This window comes from Nansenia antarctica (assembly GCF_963989245.1).
Source record: "Nansenia antarctica genome assembly, chromosome: 15".
NCBI lineage: Eukaryota > Metazoa > Chordata > Actinopteri > Argentiniformes > Microstomatidae > Nansenia > Nansenia antarctica.
The window spans coordinates 12,310,442-12,330,223 of NC_137685.1; the positions used below are offsets into that span (position 1 = coordinate 12,310,442).

Genomic DNA, 19,782 nt, shown 5'->3' on the forward strand with positions numbered 1-19,782 from the left:
CGCAGGATGGTAAGTAGAAGCTAGGCCCATTTAATTAAGTTGGTTGCAAAATGCATAGTATAATTCTTTAAATAGGCCTATCCTTTTTGAATAACCTAAAATGCTTGTCTAAATTGCGAAATGTAGACTATGGCCGCCGCCCATCATAGGCTAATAATAATTATCATCATCATAATAACAATAATAATTATTAGGCTATAATAACAACAATGATGAAAACAACAGGATAACATTTAAACCTTCCTACTTTTCAGTTAATCTGGCTCTTGATGTCATTTTGTCATAAAAAAAAAAACAGGCCATCACTGATTCATTATCACTCATTCCGTCCTCTCAGCGCTTGAAGAATATGCCGAACGCCAAGAAATGACCAGCGATGATGACTCAGCACCAGCCACAGCCCCGGTCATCGATGCCACAAACGTGCAACGAGATGCCATCGGTGTCATGACAGCGCTTCGTGGTTATGGGGGCTTGCGTTTCTCAACAGCCTGCGAAGTCCTCATCCGAGACTTCAGCGAAATTTACCCAGAGTGGGCCACACTGGCCAACATAGCCTGCTTGATTCCCGTCTCCAGTGTGCCTGCAGAGAGAGGATTCTCTCTGCAGAACCCAATTAAAACTGCGCACCGAAGTCGCCTTGGGGAGGGCAAGGTCACACGGCTAATGCGCATTGCAAGTTGCGGAGAGACACTTTGCACCTTTGATTTCAAGTCCGCAGCTGCACGCTTCAATGCTTTCAAAAAGCGACGTAATAAGTAGCTGAATGATATGAGCAGCCATTGTTATTTTTTTGTTTATTTTCAGAGTTTTTACTCTAGGCTATTTTATTTAAGGCTATCCCCTATCTGAGAAAAGGCATAGGCGTATGCGCATTGCAAGTTCATTTAAATCCTATGTTAGAAAGGTTCCAATATTGAACATGCCACTCTGCTGGCCCACGACTCACAAATGGACTCCGCTGAACGTTTGATGGAGCGCCTGCTCTCTTCCATGAGACAACAGATCTCAGCCAGTCCCAAGACCAAGACCACCAACAGGGCAATCCAGACAGACTTGCTCGGCAGCACAACCAACCAATCAGACATGGCTTCCGTAACTCCCCCTCCTCCCCCTCCACTTCCTGCTGCTACCCCAAACCCTCCTCCTCCCCCACCCCCACCCCTGCCAGGCACCACTTATGGTGCACCACTTCTGGCACACTTTTGGTGCGCCACCCCTGGTGCACCCCCACCACCTCCTCCTTTACCTGGGATGCCACCTCCTCCTCCACCACCTCTACCAGGGATGGGGCAGGGAGGTCCACCTCCTCCCCCTCCCCTGCCTGGTATGGGCCCCCCACCTCCCCCTCCCCTGCCTGGTATGGGCCCCCTACCTCCCCCTCCCCTGCCTGGTATGGGCCCCCCTCCCCCAGGTATTGGAGGAGGTATTATTGTGCCCCAGAACGTGCAGTTCTTGGGGGCATCCTACTACGCTCCTCTCCCCAAGGCCAGCCGCTGTCCCACACTGTGCATGAAGAAGCTCAACTGGCAGAAGCTGCCCTCCAGAGTGGTGTCTGAAAGCCAATCCATGTGGTCGTCAGTGCAGTCTGATTCCCTGGAACCTGACTACTCCAGCATTGAGGAGCTCTTCTGTCTGCCAGTGACTGACTCAAAGGCCAAAAGTACCAACACTACGGTCAAACGAGAGCCCAAAGAGATATCCTTCATTGATGCCAAGAAAAATCTAAATTTGAACATATTCTTGAAGCAGTTCAGATGCTCACATAAAGACGTTGTAGCTATGATCCAAAATGGGGACCGTTCCAAGTTTGACGTCGAGGTGCTGAAACAGATGCAGACGTTACTGCCGGAGAAACATGAGATTGAGAACCTCAAGTCATACCAAGGGGAGATAGAGAAGCTGGCCGGTGTGGATCGGTTCTACCTCGAGCTCCTATCAGTTTCATGCTACACCATGAGGATCGAGTGCATGCTTCTCTGTGAGGAGACCGCTTCTGTGTTAAAGATGCTGCAACCCAAAGCTGAGCTGCTGGACGCAGCCTGTGAGAGTTTGATGGAGAGCACTCGCCTTCCAAGTTTCTGCAAGCTCATACTTGACATTGGAAACTTCCTCAACTATGGGAGTCACACAGGCAATGCAGATGGCTTCAAGATCAGCACCTTGCTGAAGCTCACAGAAACCAAAGCCAACAAGTCCCGTATCACATTGCTCCATCACATCCTGGAGGAGGCGGAGAAAACCCATGCTGACTTGCTGAACCTTCCGGATGATCTAGAGATCTGTGAAAAGGCTGCTGGAATAAATGTGGATTCTATTCAGGCGGAGTCGAGCTCACTGGTCAAACGGTTGAAGGGTTCTGAGAAAAAAGTGTCCTCTTCTTCTCAGGAGGATATCAAGCAGCAGTATCTCACTGCTATGAAGGGGAACCTGGAGGCCTGTGAGGAGCTGCAGGAGCTCTTTGCCTCCATCGAAAAGAAGAAGGAAGAGCTAGCAGAGTATCTGTGTGAGGACACGTCCCGCCTCTCACTAGAGGAGCTGTTCAACACCATCAAGACCTTCAGAGGACTCTTCCTTAAAGCAATCAAGGACAACCAGACCTGGAGAGAGCAGGCCATCAAGGCAGAGAAGAGGAAGAAACAGCAAGAGGAGGATGACGCCAAGAGACCGAGGGGGGAGAACGGAAAAATAATTCGTAAAGCCCCCCCAGTTCAGGAGGAGGGCTGCATCATAGACCACCTGTTGGCTGACATCAAGAAGGGCTATGCACAAAGGAAGACCACCAGGGCCCAGGCAGACAGGGGCAGCCTGCCCTCTAATGACAAGAAAAGGGATAGCACCCAGCCTGAACATGCCAAGCTTGAGCGATCATCAGCCGTAGATACCCAAGATGGCATAGAAGTGGACAAGGTGGCATCAACCATTCAGCAAGGATCGCAGGACAGACTGCCACACACAGGGGAGTCCACATCAGGCCTTCCAACAGGACTCAAACTGGATTCATCAGAGACCATCGCCCCCCTCAATCCTGGATTGGATCCCCTGCTCAAGGAGGGATCTTCAGAGAGAGATGAGGGCATGGCTACTGAATCCGGGGTTGAGGTTAAGGATGTGAACCGTAACGAATTATCCTCTACTGGAGATGCTACTAGGGAAGGAAACACAGAAACAAAGGTGATGGATAAGAGAGGGGCTGATGGAACGGTGGTGGATGGGTGTCCAGTGTCAGCACCTACCTTGGCCACAGTTGACGGAGACACAAAGTCCAAAGAAAAGACGCAGCAAAGGAGTAGGGGTAGATTTCAACCCCTATGGCTTGTGGCTCTGTTCGAAGGCCTTGGCTTCCAATCGAGTCACACTCGAAAATGAGCCATAGGGGTAGAAAAAGGAATCGGGATTGGCCCTTAATGTATTCCTCTCTACCGGTGCCATACTCTCACACATCCACCAGGGGGACCAAACACTTTTGAGATTGCCAGTCTCAAACCCTTCCAACCTCAAAGCCAGTGCTAATGCTTTTAGTACTTCTTCCTGCCAATTACAACAAAGAAACATCAACAAATCTTTGGAAAAAATAAAAATAAATAAAAGAAAGGTTCCAATATTCTAAGTTCATGATTATTATATTTGGTTATCATTTCCACCTTAAGAGCTACGCTGTGCGTAATATCACCTGCCACCTTAAGTGCGCAGTGCATTCAGGACCGCATTGATTCAGATCGGAGAAGAAGTTGAAAGTACCACAAGTTTCTCATGTTACAACTCCAGTCAGTTAGCCAGCGGTGTGACATCAACAGTAAGGCAACAGTTACACTACTGTTATTTTATGAAACTCCGTTGTCAGATGTTGTTGTAATTGTTATTTCATTTTTATGAATCTGTAATTATGAGTCAACGACGGGTTTTGCAAGAACCACACATACACCCATTGTAGTGTTTGCAATCATCCTACCCATGCCTGAACTGTACCCTGCCTGAACCCACTAAAGAAACCTGAACACAAAGTCAATCTCCTGTCATGTGTGTCCTGATCGACGCCCCGGGGGCGAATGGAGCATACTCTCATTGAACTATTCACCTTATACAGTCCTTTCCCATAACCTCACTAACAGCCTATTTATTTTCAAAGTTTTATTCTATTTTATTTTATCTGATAAAAGGCATATGAACGGAAATTAGGCTAGCCTATGTGTCACGCCAGAAGCCTACATGTAACCTCTTGCACTTTTCAATAAAATGTTATAAATCTAGACATTGTGGTATTTCTTTATATACGTATCCCAGCCTGCCTATCAATTGTTTCTCAATAAACAGTTATGTTCTCCTCATTGTCATACTCCCGAGTCCGATTAAGTATGATTTGACAGGCAGCTAAACTAAATGCCTTCCCAACCAGCGAGACCTGGTTATAGAAATGACGTTGTTTTATTGATAAAAAAGGGTAAAACTGGAAAGAGAAAATAGAAAACTCACATTAATCCCAAACAATTTAACAGACTTCAGTTAACGTAATGTGGAGTCCGTTCATTGATCGATGCAGTCTGTTCAGTTCCCAGTGTGGCGCGCGTTCAGCGCTGGACATATGGCATAGCGCGCATGCGAATCATGAAAGCCTATATTATTATATTTATTATATAGCTCGCATCTAATCGTATCGGATGAGAAATAGACATTAAACGGCATATATAGGCTACACAACAGTAATCACCGCGACAAACAGCTATATTATATTTTAATATGATGACCGGAATATCTCACGTTTGTCCGGTAAATTGAAATCTTCCCGGACACGTTGACCGACACCAATTTTTTCTAACGGAAACCCTGACACACACACAATAACTTGTGTACGTTCGTACACAACAAACAAAACCACACTAACAAAAAACAAACAAACAAGCTTCTAACAAAGCTAGATAGCTAACAAGCCAACACCTGTGTGGCTAGCCTAGTAAACACTGACACAGCTTAGCATGTAACTCAGTACACTAGTTAACAAACTAACACGTTTGGCTATGGAATGTGATTACATAGTTAACAAACTAACATGTTTGGCTATGGAATGTAACCTACTACATAGTTAACAAACTAACACATTTGGCTATGCCATGTAACTCACTGTCGGTGTGTCGGCAATAAACATACAAACTTGTACATACACACAGCTTAGTAAACAATGCAGGGGGGTATTCCACGTACGTTGATTAGTATATCAGCGATTAAAATAAAAACCGTGTTCAGGCAACTCGTGAATGGGATTCAAGCCTCAGGTGATTCCTCGAACGAGGATCAGGCTTATGTCATCAGTGTTCACAGAAGACGAAAAATAAGATGTAAAATAGTGCAATACTGCCGCAATTAACAAGGCGAGGGAAATGGTTTGGCAAGAAATTGCTGACCGATTAAATGCGTAGGTCATACTAGCCCCAGTTATTGTTAAATGTTCATATTTTAATGAATGAATATTTACTACTGTGGTTATATCAGTAGCAGGCTACATATAGTCATATTGTCACGATGACATAGTGGTTTTGACCGCTGCCATAGTATTAAATCATCATTTTAAGACGATGGTTCAAATCCCTCTTCAGACACACTTTTTACTGCATTTCGTTGTCTGAATCTAATCTAAAATCTCATCTAAAAAAGTATGTAGGCTATAAAATGATGGTGTAGAGTAGACTCAGAGGATGTGTCAGAGTTGACTGAAGATGGTGCCGTTGCTGATGACAGCGAGGACACACAAGTAAAACAGCTCCAGATTAACCAGTTTCTGATCAGCCAGATGGAGAATCCACAGACCATGCCAAAGTACCAGAGGAACTAGCAGAAGCCTCAGATCTGTATGACAGTGTTATGGCTGCCACCATAACCGGGACAAAGCAAGTGAATTACTCCAGATCATAGCTCAGCGCTTGGAGGCAGAGAAGACAACCTTGGTAGATGACCGGACAGCAGCACTCTGGCCACAGTACATGGAGATGATTGACCTAGTCCGTGCATTCATCAGATTGGAGAAAACTGGAAATTGGGATCAGCACCTTGATAATTAATAATTAATACTAGGCTGGACTATCCCCCGACCTTGTAATAGAACAAGCCCTCATGCGAAGTATGAAACACAACGTTTGGTTCTAGTGGATGTGGGTTCTTTCCAACCCTGCAACATCTGAAATCAACAATGCAATGAAAGAAGTGACAGGGGTAAACTATTAAACTAGTGAACAGCACAAGGACCGTTCTGCATCAACACAGGAAAGAGACAACGCAGACACTAAATAAACAGACATAGGCAGACATCAAAATACTTGATGATACTTGATTGTTGGAGTCACAAAATCTGTTGCCGGGTATGAACACCTTCAACACCTAATCACTGGTGTGACAGCCCATAATACGGTGAATGTGGACCATTCAAAAGAGGTTGGTAGAAGGGTCTTAAATCTCACAACATAGCTATCTATCTCACGGCATTTGATAACAATGTCGAAGCGAGAGGCGTTTATAGCTTCGGTCTGCAAAGAGAATGTGGAGGACTTTCTACATTTCGAAAAACTCCACGTAAGTTCTAACTTTGGAAAGATTACACCACGATTATGAACAGCCTTCATTTAAAGGACATGGTAGGGAAAAAGGTGACAGAATATACCTTCAAGAGGAAAGCACATGCAGTCACCATGGATTACAAATCCACAGTCAAACTGAACAAATTATCTGAAGACTTCCAAGTATGAACTCTGTGGGTATCCACCTGCGCTCTGCTCAAAAACAGTGTTTCTCCCAGTGAACAAACCCCAAATTGCAAAAGCAATATGGAACGCAGTCCCTCATGATGGTGCCAGAAAGAGACATCCCGTACTTTACTTTACTTTTATTTATTTGTATAGCACTTATTAAGACAGCAGTCACAAAGTGCTTCACAGAACATTAGGTAGAATATTGCATAACACAGCAAATAAACAGCCAGCGTAATTCATAAAAAAGTAAACAAGCATTTCACACAAGCAATAAAACAAATGATAAAATGAACGAATGATAAAATCAATGCAAATATCAGAAGTAAAAAGAGAAAACAATGTATAAAAATGCCATCCTATATAAGTGGGTTTTTAAACGTTTTTTAAAAAGTGGTACAGACCCAGCTAACCTGACAGTGAGGGGGAGGCGATTCCATAATGTTGGAGCTCCAACAGTAAAAGCACGGCCACCCTTTGTTTTGAGCCAGGTGTGTTTTAAGGAGGGATTTAAAAATCTCCAGGGTCTGAGCGGCCCGTACGTGGAGGGGGAGGCTGTTCCAAAGTTTAGGTGCAGCAGCCGCAAAGCCTCATGGTCATGGGTAAAGGTGAGCCCATGTGGCTGTGGCGTCGTGTTGAAGACAGGCTGAAAGCGATGCAAATGACTCCACCCTGCCCCCACTGTGATAGATGACACCAGTCCAGTATGGAGGGTTACCTGCTGGTTGCCACCTCCAAAGTGAGTTTCTTTAATCTCTCTGCTATATTTACAAGAATAGTTCTCACTATAGTCTACGTCAGTCATGTCAAATTCAAATACACAGGGGGCCAAAATAAAAAATTGTTACAAGTGGAGGGCCGGGCTGGTTCAATGTCTATTAAAACTCGCAATTATTGCACATATTGAACCAATACCAATAACACAGCCTATATTGCACTTAACATTAATCATTAAATTAAATTAAGTAAAACATAAATAAAATCAGTTGCAATATTTTCTCAAGGCTCTTTCAGTAATAAATTGAAAACGTTTTTTTTCTCTTCTTTTTTTTAACAGGTAAACAGCAAAATGTAATTTTCATTCAAAGCTCAATGGCAAGATAAATGCAAAAATGAAACAGCATGCATTAAAAAACAAATCAGTTTGCTGCTCTGATCCTCACCAATGACTGTCTTTTATAATAAAATTAGAAAAGTTAGTCCAAACGTGCAAAAGTGCAAAACAGTTGCATTAATTTCTTAGGCAACATTTCCCTGGGTCCATTCAACTGGAGAAAAAAAAAATCCCGTCAAAGAAATATCAAGTCCAAGTCCTTTCTGCTCACTTGTCTGAGGCTGAGCCCGATACTTGGTGTCTCATCTTGAGTACAAGTTCATTAATGTTTGGGGTCAGGCTCTGAGCTGAGTAAATCCTCAGGCTGGAGTTCAGGTGTTCATCAGTAAGATGCACATGCCCAAGATGCTATGTGATATTTTGTTTAGTTTCATCAACGAAAACAGTAGTTCACACACGTATGTGCTGCCAAACATAGACAGCGTGCGAGCAACTTGGGTGCGCAGCTCAGGCATTGTGTCGGGGATGAAACGAGCAAACTCAGCAGCGCCACGGACGCCATTTTGCCTTCAGTGTGTCATTACAGCTCCATTTGGAGATTTGCTGATGCACTTTCCACGTCAACTGCAAATGGATTGCTGAGCAGTTGAAGCCTGCTTTTTTGGGCTTCAAAGTCTGAAAATCTCCGCCTGAATTCGGCGGTTTGTCAGCAAACTGTGTACTCGGGAATTGACGGCGATGTTTAGGCCTCCATTGTGACTGTGCTGCTACTGCTCATGACTAGTACTGACGTGAAGAGAAGACGCGGGGTCGCGCTCGCTAGCGGGCACTCGGTACGCGCCAATGCACTCGCAGTGCATCTTGGGACTTGTAGTATTATGGTGCTGCGGGCACAGAATGCTGCGGGCCGGTTTTAATAGTAATTAAATATCATCCCGCGGGCGAGAGAGAACTCATTCACGGGCCTGATCTGGTCCGCGGGCCTTGACTTTGACACATGTGGTCTACGTGAATAACTACGTCATTCTGGGTCAGGGTTTCTCTCAAACTCCTCAGTCTTTCAAACTGGTGCTTGATATTGTAAATGTGCCTGGAGAAGTTTGAGAGGTGTTCCTGTGTGAGCTCCACCAACTTCTCAATGTAGGTATTCATCAGAGCAACGCATCCGGGTACTTTCCCCTCCCGTAATGTCCACGCCCCTTTTTGGGTGATAGAAGAGTAGAAGTTTGACTGGCGGTCAATGGGAATTTCTGTTCTTTGCTACTTTAATCAGATAAAATAAGAAAACCGTAGTGCTTTTTAGATATTAGGAGCACAAATCCGATGGCCAGTTAGGCAAACTATTATATAGTGTCATTGCCGATCAATGATCGACGTCGTTATATAGAGAAAATGAATGAAATAGGGGTTGATTCATCAGAGCAGTCATACGTCATCTCCCTGTCATCAGGCATTTGTAGTTCTTCAGTTGATTTGCCGTGTAAATCCCCAGATGAGTGTTACATTAGTTTTCTTAAGATAGGATAATAAATAAATCTGTTCAATGGGCATTTGCCAAAGTAGCCTACTGTTAATCAGTATTTATCCTGTATGGTGTATATCAGGCCTATTCAATTAGCGGCCCGGGGGCCGCATGCGGCCCAGACGTGACCCCCGATTGGCCCAGCCATAAAAGCAGAGAAAAACGTATTTCGCAAGTGTTCAGAAATTCATGCAGAAATGTCTACTGTAGCCTACAGAACGTGAATATAACACTCTAAACAAACTAAGCGGGGAGCTTAAAATAACAATGGACAACGTGATGGCTACAATTAATTTTATTCGCTCCACTTCGAGCCTCCAACATTATTATTATTATTAACTTATTCCGCAAGCTGCTTGTCAGAAATGTCTGCTGAGCACCACGATCTGCTTTTGCATAACGACGTCAGGTGGCTGTCCAAAGGCAAGGCACTGGAGTGTTTCTGTGATCTCAGAGAGGAGATTACAACTTTCCTCCGCAGCAGCAAGCAAACGAAGGCAGAAACACACTTGAATCGCATACTGGACGACAACTTCATGGCTGATGTCTGCTTTCTGAGCGACATATTCAAACAACACCTGAATGACCTAAATGTGGGGCTACAAGGCAGAGACAAAACTGTGATTTATCTTGTGGAACAGACGCGCGCGTTTCAAATCAAACTGGACCTTTTCGCGGCCGACTTCTGCACCGGCAGAATGCTGCATTTTCCGACGCTCCGCAAATGCGTCTCATCCCCGGCACACATCACAGATGTGATGACTGATTTCATTGCGAGGTTGAAAGAGAACTTTGCTGGTCGACTGGATGGACTTGCTCTGCCCGCAGAGTTTTTTTTTGATTGATTGAAAACTTTATTAGAAGATTTGTAGAAGTAGGTACATGAAAGTACATATTACATACAAGGTCAACTAACAGGATAAAAACCCAAGAAAGCCACTGGCTTATTTCAATTGGGGTCCTTGATTCTCAATTCATCGTTACATGTAAGACAGACCAAAAAAAACTAGTACTATCTACAAGATAATACAGACAAATAACTAGTACTATCTACAAGATAAACATACATCCATCATGGGAAGAACAATACAACAAAACATAAGGTATGTACAGCGGGTAGGACAGGTGGGGACATACACCACAGGTGGGGGCGGGGGACAAAACACAAAGTATGTACAGTGGGTAGTTCGGGTCTTTTAATCTGATTTTTGATTTAGAGGGTCCAGTTACGGATTGCAGCCTCCTGTAAATGTTTTTTGAGAGTGGTTTTGAAGGTGGGCAGTGTTTTGCACTCCTTTAAGATTATAGGAAGGGCGTTCCACATTTTTACTGCATAGTTTGCAAACGAGTTTAACCCCTTGTTTGTGGTGCAACGCGGTTGAACGTGGTTCGTGGAGCTTCCTCTGGTATTGTATGTGTGGACGTTGTTCACTTTTTGGAAGTATGTTGACAGGTACTTGGGTGTCTTTGTGGTGTAGCGTATCTTGAAGACCAGGCCCAGTGCAAGCTGCTGCACTCTGTCAACTACTCGTAGCCAATCAAGGTGATGGGCTTTGCCAGAGACCCGTTCACTGCTGCAATAGAACCCAGAATCAGAATCAGAATCAGAAGACTTTTATTGCCATGACATGTAAACATGTTAGGAATTTGGTTTGGTACCATGGAGCACGGTTTACAGAAGGACAGGTGCAAGACAGGACAAGACAGTGCAAACCAACATCAAAGTGCAAGTCATAATTAATATAAATATAAAGTGCAGAGATCAAGTGTTCAAGTGATCAAGGACTCAAGGAAGATACACCTGGCGCCACAACCAAGTGCTAAAGTGCTTGGCTGCCGAACTTGAGCACAAGAGGGTAACCACCAACGCCATGCCTCTAAATGCCCAGACTACCTTTCCACGGAAAACAATCTTCATCCGGGAAGGGGAGAAACAGCGGACCAAGCCATCACCTCCAGACTCAGGCCCACTGAACGCAGCCCGGGATTGGGAAATGCGGGTAGACCTCAGCCAGAGGCTCACCTTCCCACCCGAAATTGCAGCGACCAACCTGCGCCCAGACCTAGTCCTCTGGTCCAATACCTGCCGGCGTGTCTTCATCGTAGAACTGACGGTCCCAGTCCTCGGTAGAGGGCGGTCCCAGACCTCGGCAGAGGGTTCCTTGTGATAAATGGCCGAAACACCCAATGAGGTCGGGGACCACAACTGAAGATGTGTCGTACTAGTGGCACCACGTGATCATTGCCAAATTCCACTCCACCCAAGAGGACATCTCCAACTCCACTCAGTCAATTGTTGTGCTAATTATTTAGGGATTTTAACATCTAGTCCTATTAAGAATCCATATCCAGACAGTGCAAAGCTCTCTGGGTGGGGGTGGAGGGAGGGTAGATAGATAGGGGTCAGGTCAGGGGGGGGGGGGGGGGGGGGGAGGGGGGGGCAGCGGCATTTAGGAGCCGGATGGCTGTGGGGAAAAAGCTGTTTGTATGTCGGACCTTCACAGTATTTATGGACCGCACCCTCCTGCCTGAGGGGAGCGGGGCGAAGAGACCGTGTCCTGGGTGTGCGGGGTCAGCCATGATCTTCCTGGCCCTCCCCAAAGCCCTACTTTTAAACAGGGCCTCAAGGGGGGGCAAAGGGCAGCCAATCACCCTCACCGCCGAGCGTATCACCCGCTGCAGCTTGGCCTTGTCCTTGGCCGCTGCAGCGGGGAACCAGATGATGATGGCGGAGGTGACGATGGACTCAATGATGGCCGTGTAGAAGTTCACCAGCGTGGTCTTAGGAAGGTGGAATTTCCTGAGCTGCCTCAGGAAAAACAGTCTCTTCTGGGCCTTTTTTGTGAGGGCGTCGATGTGGGGCCCCCACTTCAAGTCCCGAGAGACTGTCACCCCAAGGAAGCGGCATGACTCCACTGTGGTGACTGGAGTGCCTCCCAGTATGATTGGAGAAGGGGACTTATCCACCAGAGGAAAGGGAGTGGTGCCTTCCATCGACGAGGGGAAATTCATACTCGAACTTGTTGACATGCAGTCATCCGTAACCATGGCACAGGAGCTTCGCACTAATGGACCTGCGAAGTTTTGGAGTGATGTCAACGTGCACCAGTTCCCTAACGTTAAGAAAGTAGCAATCCATGTGCTCAGTATGTTTGGATCAACATACACCTGTGAATCAAGCTTTTCACACATGAACACAATAAAAAGCAGCTCTCGTTGTTCCCTGACTGACAGTACTCACCAATGCCTTCGGATTGCATTGACATCTTATGAGCCAAATGTCACTGCTCTTGTTCAGAATAAAACATGTCACTTCTCACACTAAGAAAGTCAGCAGGGTAAGATTAGATTAGATTAGATTCAATTTTATTGTTTAACTGTAATTGTAACTTGTTAAATTGTGCACTCAAGGCGTTGATGGTTATTTTCATTCAGTAAAAAGCACTTTGTGATGTGCCTGGGTCAGCTATGACCAACATTTATATTTTACAAAAGGATATTTTTTTATTGGTATACTACTGTACACTTTTCTTATGCACTTTGAGATGACTTTTGACGTGCCTGTGTCAGATGTTACCTAATTTAAAAGGAAAACTATAAATAAACTGCTTGTATTTCATTAGGCCTACATTCATTTGTGTTGGTTTGAAATGTGTCATTACCTGGTGCCTAGGCTACTGGCCGCTGAAAATGTCTGGCCCAGCAACATTTCTTGGTTTTCAAATCTGGCCCAACTGAATTTGTAATTGAATACCCCTGGTGTATATGAAGATGTTATGACGTTTTATCATGAAAATAATGAACAGCAAGCTCGATCCAAAACTAGGGCCGGTGGAGGAGGGCAATTGTCACATTGGACAGACTACCAAAACAGAAAAATAAAGTATCTTAACGACAGCAAAAGTGATGGATGTCAGAAATACATTACCTGGAGATTCAATAAGGTACTTTTATATGACAGGATATTGGTTAGGGTTATATGACACCTGTAGCGAGATAGATAGATAGAGCCAAAAGTAAAAAGTCGCTAATAAAAAAAGTCGCTAGTAATTGTATGACGCGCCAAACAATCCGCTGAGATGAAAAGTACGTTTTAGAGCATTTATTGAATAGAACAATCAAACTTGGCGACGTACAAAAATAATCCATAAGCGATCAAAACCAGAAAAATAACAAACTATGCGTATAGAATATGCGTATAATGCGGTCAACAAAAATACATCGTTCCCCTCTCTCTCCACTACCGCCATGCAAGGTGCGCAGGTGATTAAATTACCTTGCAATATCACCCCCCATAACCATATGACTTCTCAATACGGTGATCTAGGCAATAAACAAACAATCAAAGTAAACTCACAATAAACCCATTAGCCTGTTATACTAAATACCCCCTAAATCATATTCATACCTCCTACAACACCTCAGGCCTTTAGGTCGGGTGGTTCATCCACATGGATGGAGGCAGACTGAAAGGACACACATTCATTGCCTATTTCATAAATGTTCTCCATATAACGACGTCGATCATTGATCGGCAACGATACTATATAATTGTTTGCCTGACTGGCCATCGGATTTGGGCAGTCTGGGGATTTACACGGCAAATCAAATGACAGGGATTAAAGCAAAAAAAATAATCTCCTAACGGAAAAAGAAATTCAGGCCAAATCGGGGCCGGTGGCTTTCCGTGCGCAAAGCGCGCGTGCGATTTTCCGTTCTATGTTCTAATGCTTTGACTTTTCTTTCGAAAAATGTGAACACATTTCCGTGTTGTATAAAATCAATGACACATCGCTAGTCAACTAACACAGCTTGTTTTGTGAGCCTGCTAACAATGTAAAGTAGTGTTCTAGTTAACTAGGTAGCAGTCCAATCCATTTCGCTGCAGTATTTTGGCTTGACTAGCGAGTTTGTGTTGTGATTCTCAACAACGTTGAAACGTAGTTTCACCCTTTTCCATAGTTTTGAATAATAAATGTGTGGACTGACGATGTAGCGCAGCCTAACTTATTCTAATACTTATTTAACATAGTTTTATTGTGATAATTATTCCCCCCTCCTCCCAGACTTACAAGGTCACATTATTATTGGATTGGTTGTTTGCGTGCCGGGTGAAGTTGGCTAAACATTTAACCTGCTAGCTAGCAAGAGACACATAATGTCACTCTCCAAAGGTCTAAAGAGGAAAGTTGACGGTGGAAACAGGGCATTTAAAGAGGAATGGACAGCGAACTATGCGTTCATCCTACCTGGTTTCATCAATGCAAAGCCGTTGTGAGACTCACATTTTACGTGCTCACAATGAATGTTCCCTTCCACCTATACATGCGAGTCGTCCTTTCGGCAATGAATGCGATAAAGACGGACTAGAGGAATCGATTGATGCATAAAAACCTTGAGAACTGCCGGATTAAAGTGACGTCCATAATAATAACAAATAATAATACATTAGACTTATAGCGCTTTTCTAGACACTCAAAGACGTCCATATCACCAGATAGCCAACAAATAGTGACCGATGGGAGATGCCAGTTTTCTCATTAAGTGAGATTTAATAGCCTAATATTATTTTTTCTATTTTTAATGAATGGCTCATTGTAATTATTATCCCTAGTAATTTAGCGTGTTCGCTCTGTAGTTTCAGGAGCATATAGGCTAAGCGGATTCAGCTTTCTTTTTTTTGCGCCGATTTTGTTGTCAATGTTTTTCATAAAATTAAACTGCATTTGCTTTGTTACTGTTCACATGTGTGGTGCAGTCACATTCACATAGCCTATAAGTAAACATTAAGTTTGAATGATTTACTGAGCTGGCGTTACTTTTTTCAAACCACACACCGCATGTCGGCTATTTCAGCACCACGCATTGTCCACCTATTTATCACTATGAGGGGTTCAGCGTCAGTGCACCCCGCTCTGTTACTGTCGCATAGTTGTAGCCAATAAAGGCCTATATGTAGGCTATATAGGCTATTATATATCATTTATATACCTAATACCAACATCAAAATAGATTGTATGCCTCTACAAATCATATTACACCAGGTAAAATCCGTCACAACTTGGAATAAATCCGTCACAATTTGGAATAAATTGACGGAAATCCGTCGTAGCGACGTAATCCCTGAAATTAAGAACTCCAAATCCCTGATGACAGGGAGATGACGTATGACTGCTCTGATGTCTGAGGCTTGTTTCGGATCCGCTTTTCCATGTTTCACGTCAGGGTGATGCCTCAATAAGTGGTTTCCGTAGATGTGTGGTGTTTCCACAAAATGTAACCTCCACTGCGCACAGCTTGCATATGGCTTTGCTTTTGGCGACTGTAAAAAGTATTAATGTGTGTAGACTTCCTAACACTGTAGGGTATTGACTTCCTACACTGTATGAGGGTGTAGCAGGTTACTTTCTGCTGGGTTAGTATTCTGCGTTGTGTCTTTTTCACGAAGAAACACCGGTTGGATGAGCAGTGGATTTATTCCCTTTAACATAGACACATCAGAAACAGGTGTCACATCAGTTCTCTTCCACCATCCACATACTGTAAAAAATAAATACAATGATGAACACCAACATATTGTGACGTTAGAATTATATCTATCTCAATTTTGGTCAACATTTAGTTTTCTACATAATCTGATCCATTAGGTGTTTATTAATGCCTGTGTGGTGTTATCTTTAAAATGTTGACATTTTTCAGTTAGTAATTAATCAAATACAAAGGTTCCATCTCATAGAACATAATGGAATGTAAAAACTTTGGTGCTCAATATCTCTGAACTACCCTAAATGGAGATAGAACATTCTCATTCTAAGCTCACGTTATACTGTATCACGAGGCAACATCGCCATTACAACTGGCACAATGTACATTCTCAAGACCAGCGCGCGCCTCTCCCCTCACGTTCACACGGTGGCTAGCTGCTAGCATACAACCTAGTAGCCAGTCTCACTCCTCAATCTTAATCAAAACAAAATATAAGAAGACAATTTCTTCTACACAGCTTAGCAAACACATAAACATCCACATTATATTCTGTTACAGTGTGTGTCGCAAACATATTCAACCCCAAAATCTCAAATAACGATGGAGAGAGCAGAAAAAGACTGTGTCACCAGCTCAGAGTAAAACGCGTTCTGAGCTGGACCATGCGTGTCACCGTAATAGCGCCCCCACGGGAAACAAAAAAAGGTATGCAATGTAATTAACGGGGTAGGAACCAATAATCTCAATCTCATTTTGGGGAAATTCACAACACAAATAAAATAGCATAATAGACAATATTGACTTGGCTACAAGGGCATAGGCTACTGTATGCTAATTTATCTTGCTGTAACCTTCTGTACTCTTCCTGTAGTTCTGGGTGGGTGTACATTTTGGCTCTGAATTTTGTCAGCCTAGCCTTTGCTAAAGCTCTCTTTTTTTCACTTGCTGACTGTCTGCAATGAAACAGGACATAAAGCAAAAAATATAAACAGATAGTAGGCTACATGTTTACTCATTATACATAATTAGACAATAATGAAGTATATAAATGTCATCTGTCAACTGTATCATAACACCGCTGATTGGTTGATTTTCAACTGCATGAAATACCGTAATGTCTATGGTTCACAGAGTCGGTCAGGAAGAGCTGAAGTAGCAAGTAACTGGTCTCTCGATAGGCATCACATCTTTGATGCAGCATACATACAAGATTGTTAATAGTTACAAAAAACACCTCACAACGAAATGCCTCATTGCCAGTGAGGATGTGATATGGGGTACTAGATTCGTCTGCTGTCTTTTTTCTTCTAGCACCGATTCTGGGGAGGCGGGTGAACTTTGAACTTGTGCCGGCGGTCCCCTCGTTGGGAGTAGGCCTAACGTTATCCTCCTGGGGCTGGGGATCATCTGATTTGTTTTGAAGAAGGATGTAAGCTTTGGTATTATGCTGATAGTTTCTTAATTTCTCTCCTTTTTTTGTTGAGCTTGTAGCTCCGCTATCATATTTTCTATTCGTGAGACATTGCTGTGGACTAGCTAGCCGACAAACGCACTACTATTGATTGATTATCAATTGTGAAGTTGCTTGTTTGCCACTTCTCCACCTGAAATCTAGGTGTAAAAGTATACAGAGTAGGTTGTCCTACAAAAGCCCTGTCCGGACGGCATATAAATTACCTGAGGACCTCGGTAATATATGTTTTACCTGGGGTAATTCGGTAATTTTTATCCCGTCCGGACCGACCATATCAGTGATTTACTCCGGGGACCCCAGTAATTATTTCGGCTGGAATTACCTACTGTTTTTCAGCAAACCCTGAGGTCCTCTGATAATTATATTAACGTCCGGATCGACATGTCAGTATTTGGTACGCATTGCATGATTTCGCGCGCGATATTAACACTAGAATTTCCAGGTTTTGACCACAAACAATGGATGTGGAAGACATTATTGACTCCCTTGAATCTTCACTATCTACGCCTGTCATCCCCTCATGACGACCAATAAGAAGAAGAAGAGTGATCAAATCGATCAGAAGAGCCAGGTCTTGCAAGCTGCAGAGATGGGCCACACTTATGACGTTTGCCGGTAAGCTCGTTGATGAACTGCTAATAATAGCTAGCTAGCCAAATAATGTTAGCCAACACAGCCCCACTGTTCTCTACTGCAGTGCTACTGAAATAGTCACATGTTGCTCAAATCGGAGGGGAGGGGAATCCTTACCCGTTTCCTTACGTCGTATCTCAAATATGAACGTTATCCATGGGTACCCCCATCAGTAGCACTGCAACTGTGGGACAGTTCGGACAGCCCAGCCGTGACTCTGGGCTTATATGTAATAAACCAGTCGCGGCTTGGGCTAGTCTTAACCCAACCCAACACATCTTACCCTACATTTAAAACATCCTTGATATTACCCCCCTGTATTATTAATGTTTTGCTCAATGCACGCACATTGGAATAAAGCTAAATTCACCAAAAAAGAATGTTGTTTGCACCATACTGTATTACAAAAAATACTGTCGATTAGGGCCAGCAGTTGTATTGTTTTTTTAAAGACCACCTTTCTCTGCCTTCTATATTACAGTGAGCAGTTGGTGTCCCACCCCCAGCGCACCAAGGGAGCGGAGAAGTCTGTTTTGGGAATGTGACGTCCTGCAAAACTTTGATGACACTGAGTGGTACCGTAACTTCCGAATGCCACAAACAACATTCCTCAACCTCTGTGACCAGCTTCGCCAGTATGTCAACCCCAAAACCACGGTGATGAAAGGCCCAGTCTCCCTGGAAAAAAGAGTGGCGGTCACTCTGTACAAGCTTGCAAGCAATGTTGAATTCCACGACCTGGGCAACCTGTTTGGAATTGGAAAAAGCACTGCATGCGACATCTTTTGGGAGGTGTGTCAGGCACTCTGCAAATTGAAGAGAGTGTATGTTAGAAGACCTACAACTGTACCTGAAGTGAAAGCCATCACTGGAGGATTTGAGAGGAAAACTGGATTCCCAATGTGTGCTGGAGCCCTGGAGGGTACACACATACCGATTGTAGCACCATCTGCCTACCATACCGACTACCACAACAGAAAAGGCTGGTACAGTGTCCAATTGCAGGGGCTGGTTGACCATGAGTACAAGTTCATGGACTTTGACGTTGGCTGGCCAGGAAAGTGCCATGATTCTTTTGTTTTTGAAAACTCTCGTCTTTGCCAAAAACTTGATAATGGCACATTCTTCCCCCCCTTTACCAAGAACATACAAGGTGTTGACATACCAGTGCTAATTCTTGCTGACTCCGCCTACAGCCTCACAACAAACATCATGAAGCCATACCCAGATGGCACAGCAAGGGGACCTCAAAAACAGTTCAACGAATGCTTGAGCAGTGCTCGCATTCATGTTGAGCATGCTTTTGGGCGCTTAAAAGGACGGTGGCGTTCCATTATGAAGAGGAATGACTCACAAACAGAACATGTGAAATACATAGTAGCAGCCTGCATTGTTTTGCACAACTTTTATGAGATACAGAAGCTCGACTACACACCAACGCTCCAGGAGAGGACAACCCACCCGAGCAGCCTGCAGATGACTACACACCAACGCTCCAGGAGAGGACAACCCACCCGAGCAGCCTGCAGATGACCACACACCTGCCCAGCCTGAGGAAGAAGACCCTGCAGAGGGGATCCTCCCTGCACTTACCACTGCAGATAGGATCCGTGAAGCTCTAGTCGCACACATTGCAGGCAGACAGGCAGTAGGATGAATTGTATATCAAAAACGTATCTTTATTTAAAGATTTTCTTTTGGTTGCTGACAGGTGAAAAGCACTACAGTTGTGAAGCATGGATCTTCTCCACAAACAAAGTTAACAACTTCAACGAAAAGTAGTGTTCAGTTAAAATAAAAGTATAAATGTAAAAGTAAAAATGAATGAATGAATTCTTCGATTTAATGGGTTCCATGTGCTCATGAGATTCCTTGGCGC

General features: G+C 44.0%; 1 protein-coding gene across 1 annotated transcript; it reads left to right on the forward strand.

Annotated features, from left to right (window-relative positions):
- Positions 1-366: 366 nt before the first annotated feature.
- On the forward strand, positions 367-19,525 carry LOC308171127 (inverted formin-2-like; the record flags this gene model as incomplete). Its single annotated transcript, XM_080545996.1, has 3 exons — positions 367-577; positions 1,172-2,836; positions 19,350-19,525. The coding sequence occupies 3 exons, from the start codon at positions 367-369 to the stop codon at positions 19,523-19,525; spliced, it is 2,052 nt and encodes a 683-aa protein (XP_080402122.1).
- Between the last annotated feature and the right edge of the window lie 257 nt (positions 19,526-19,782).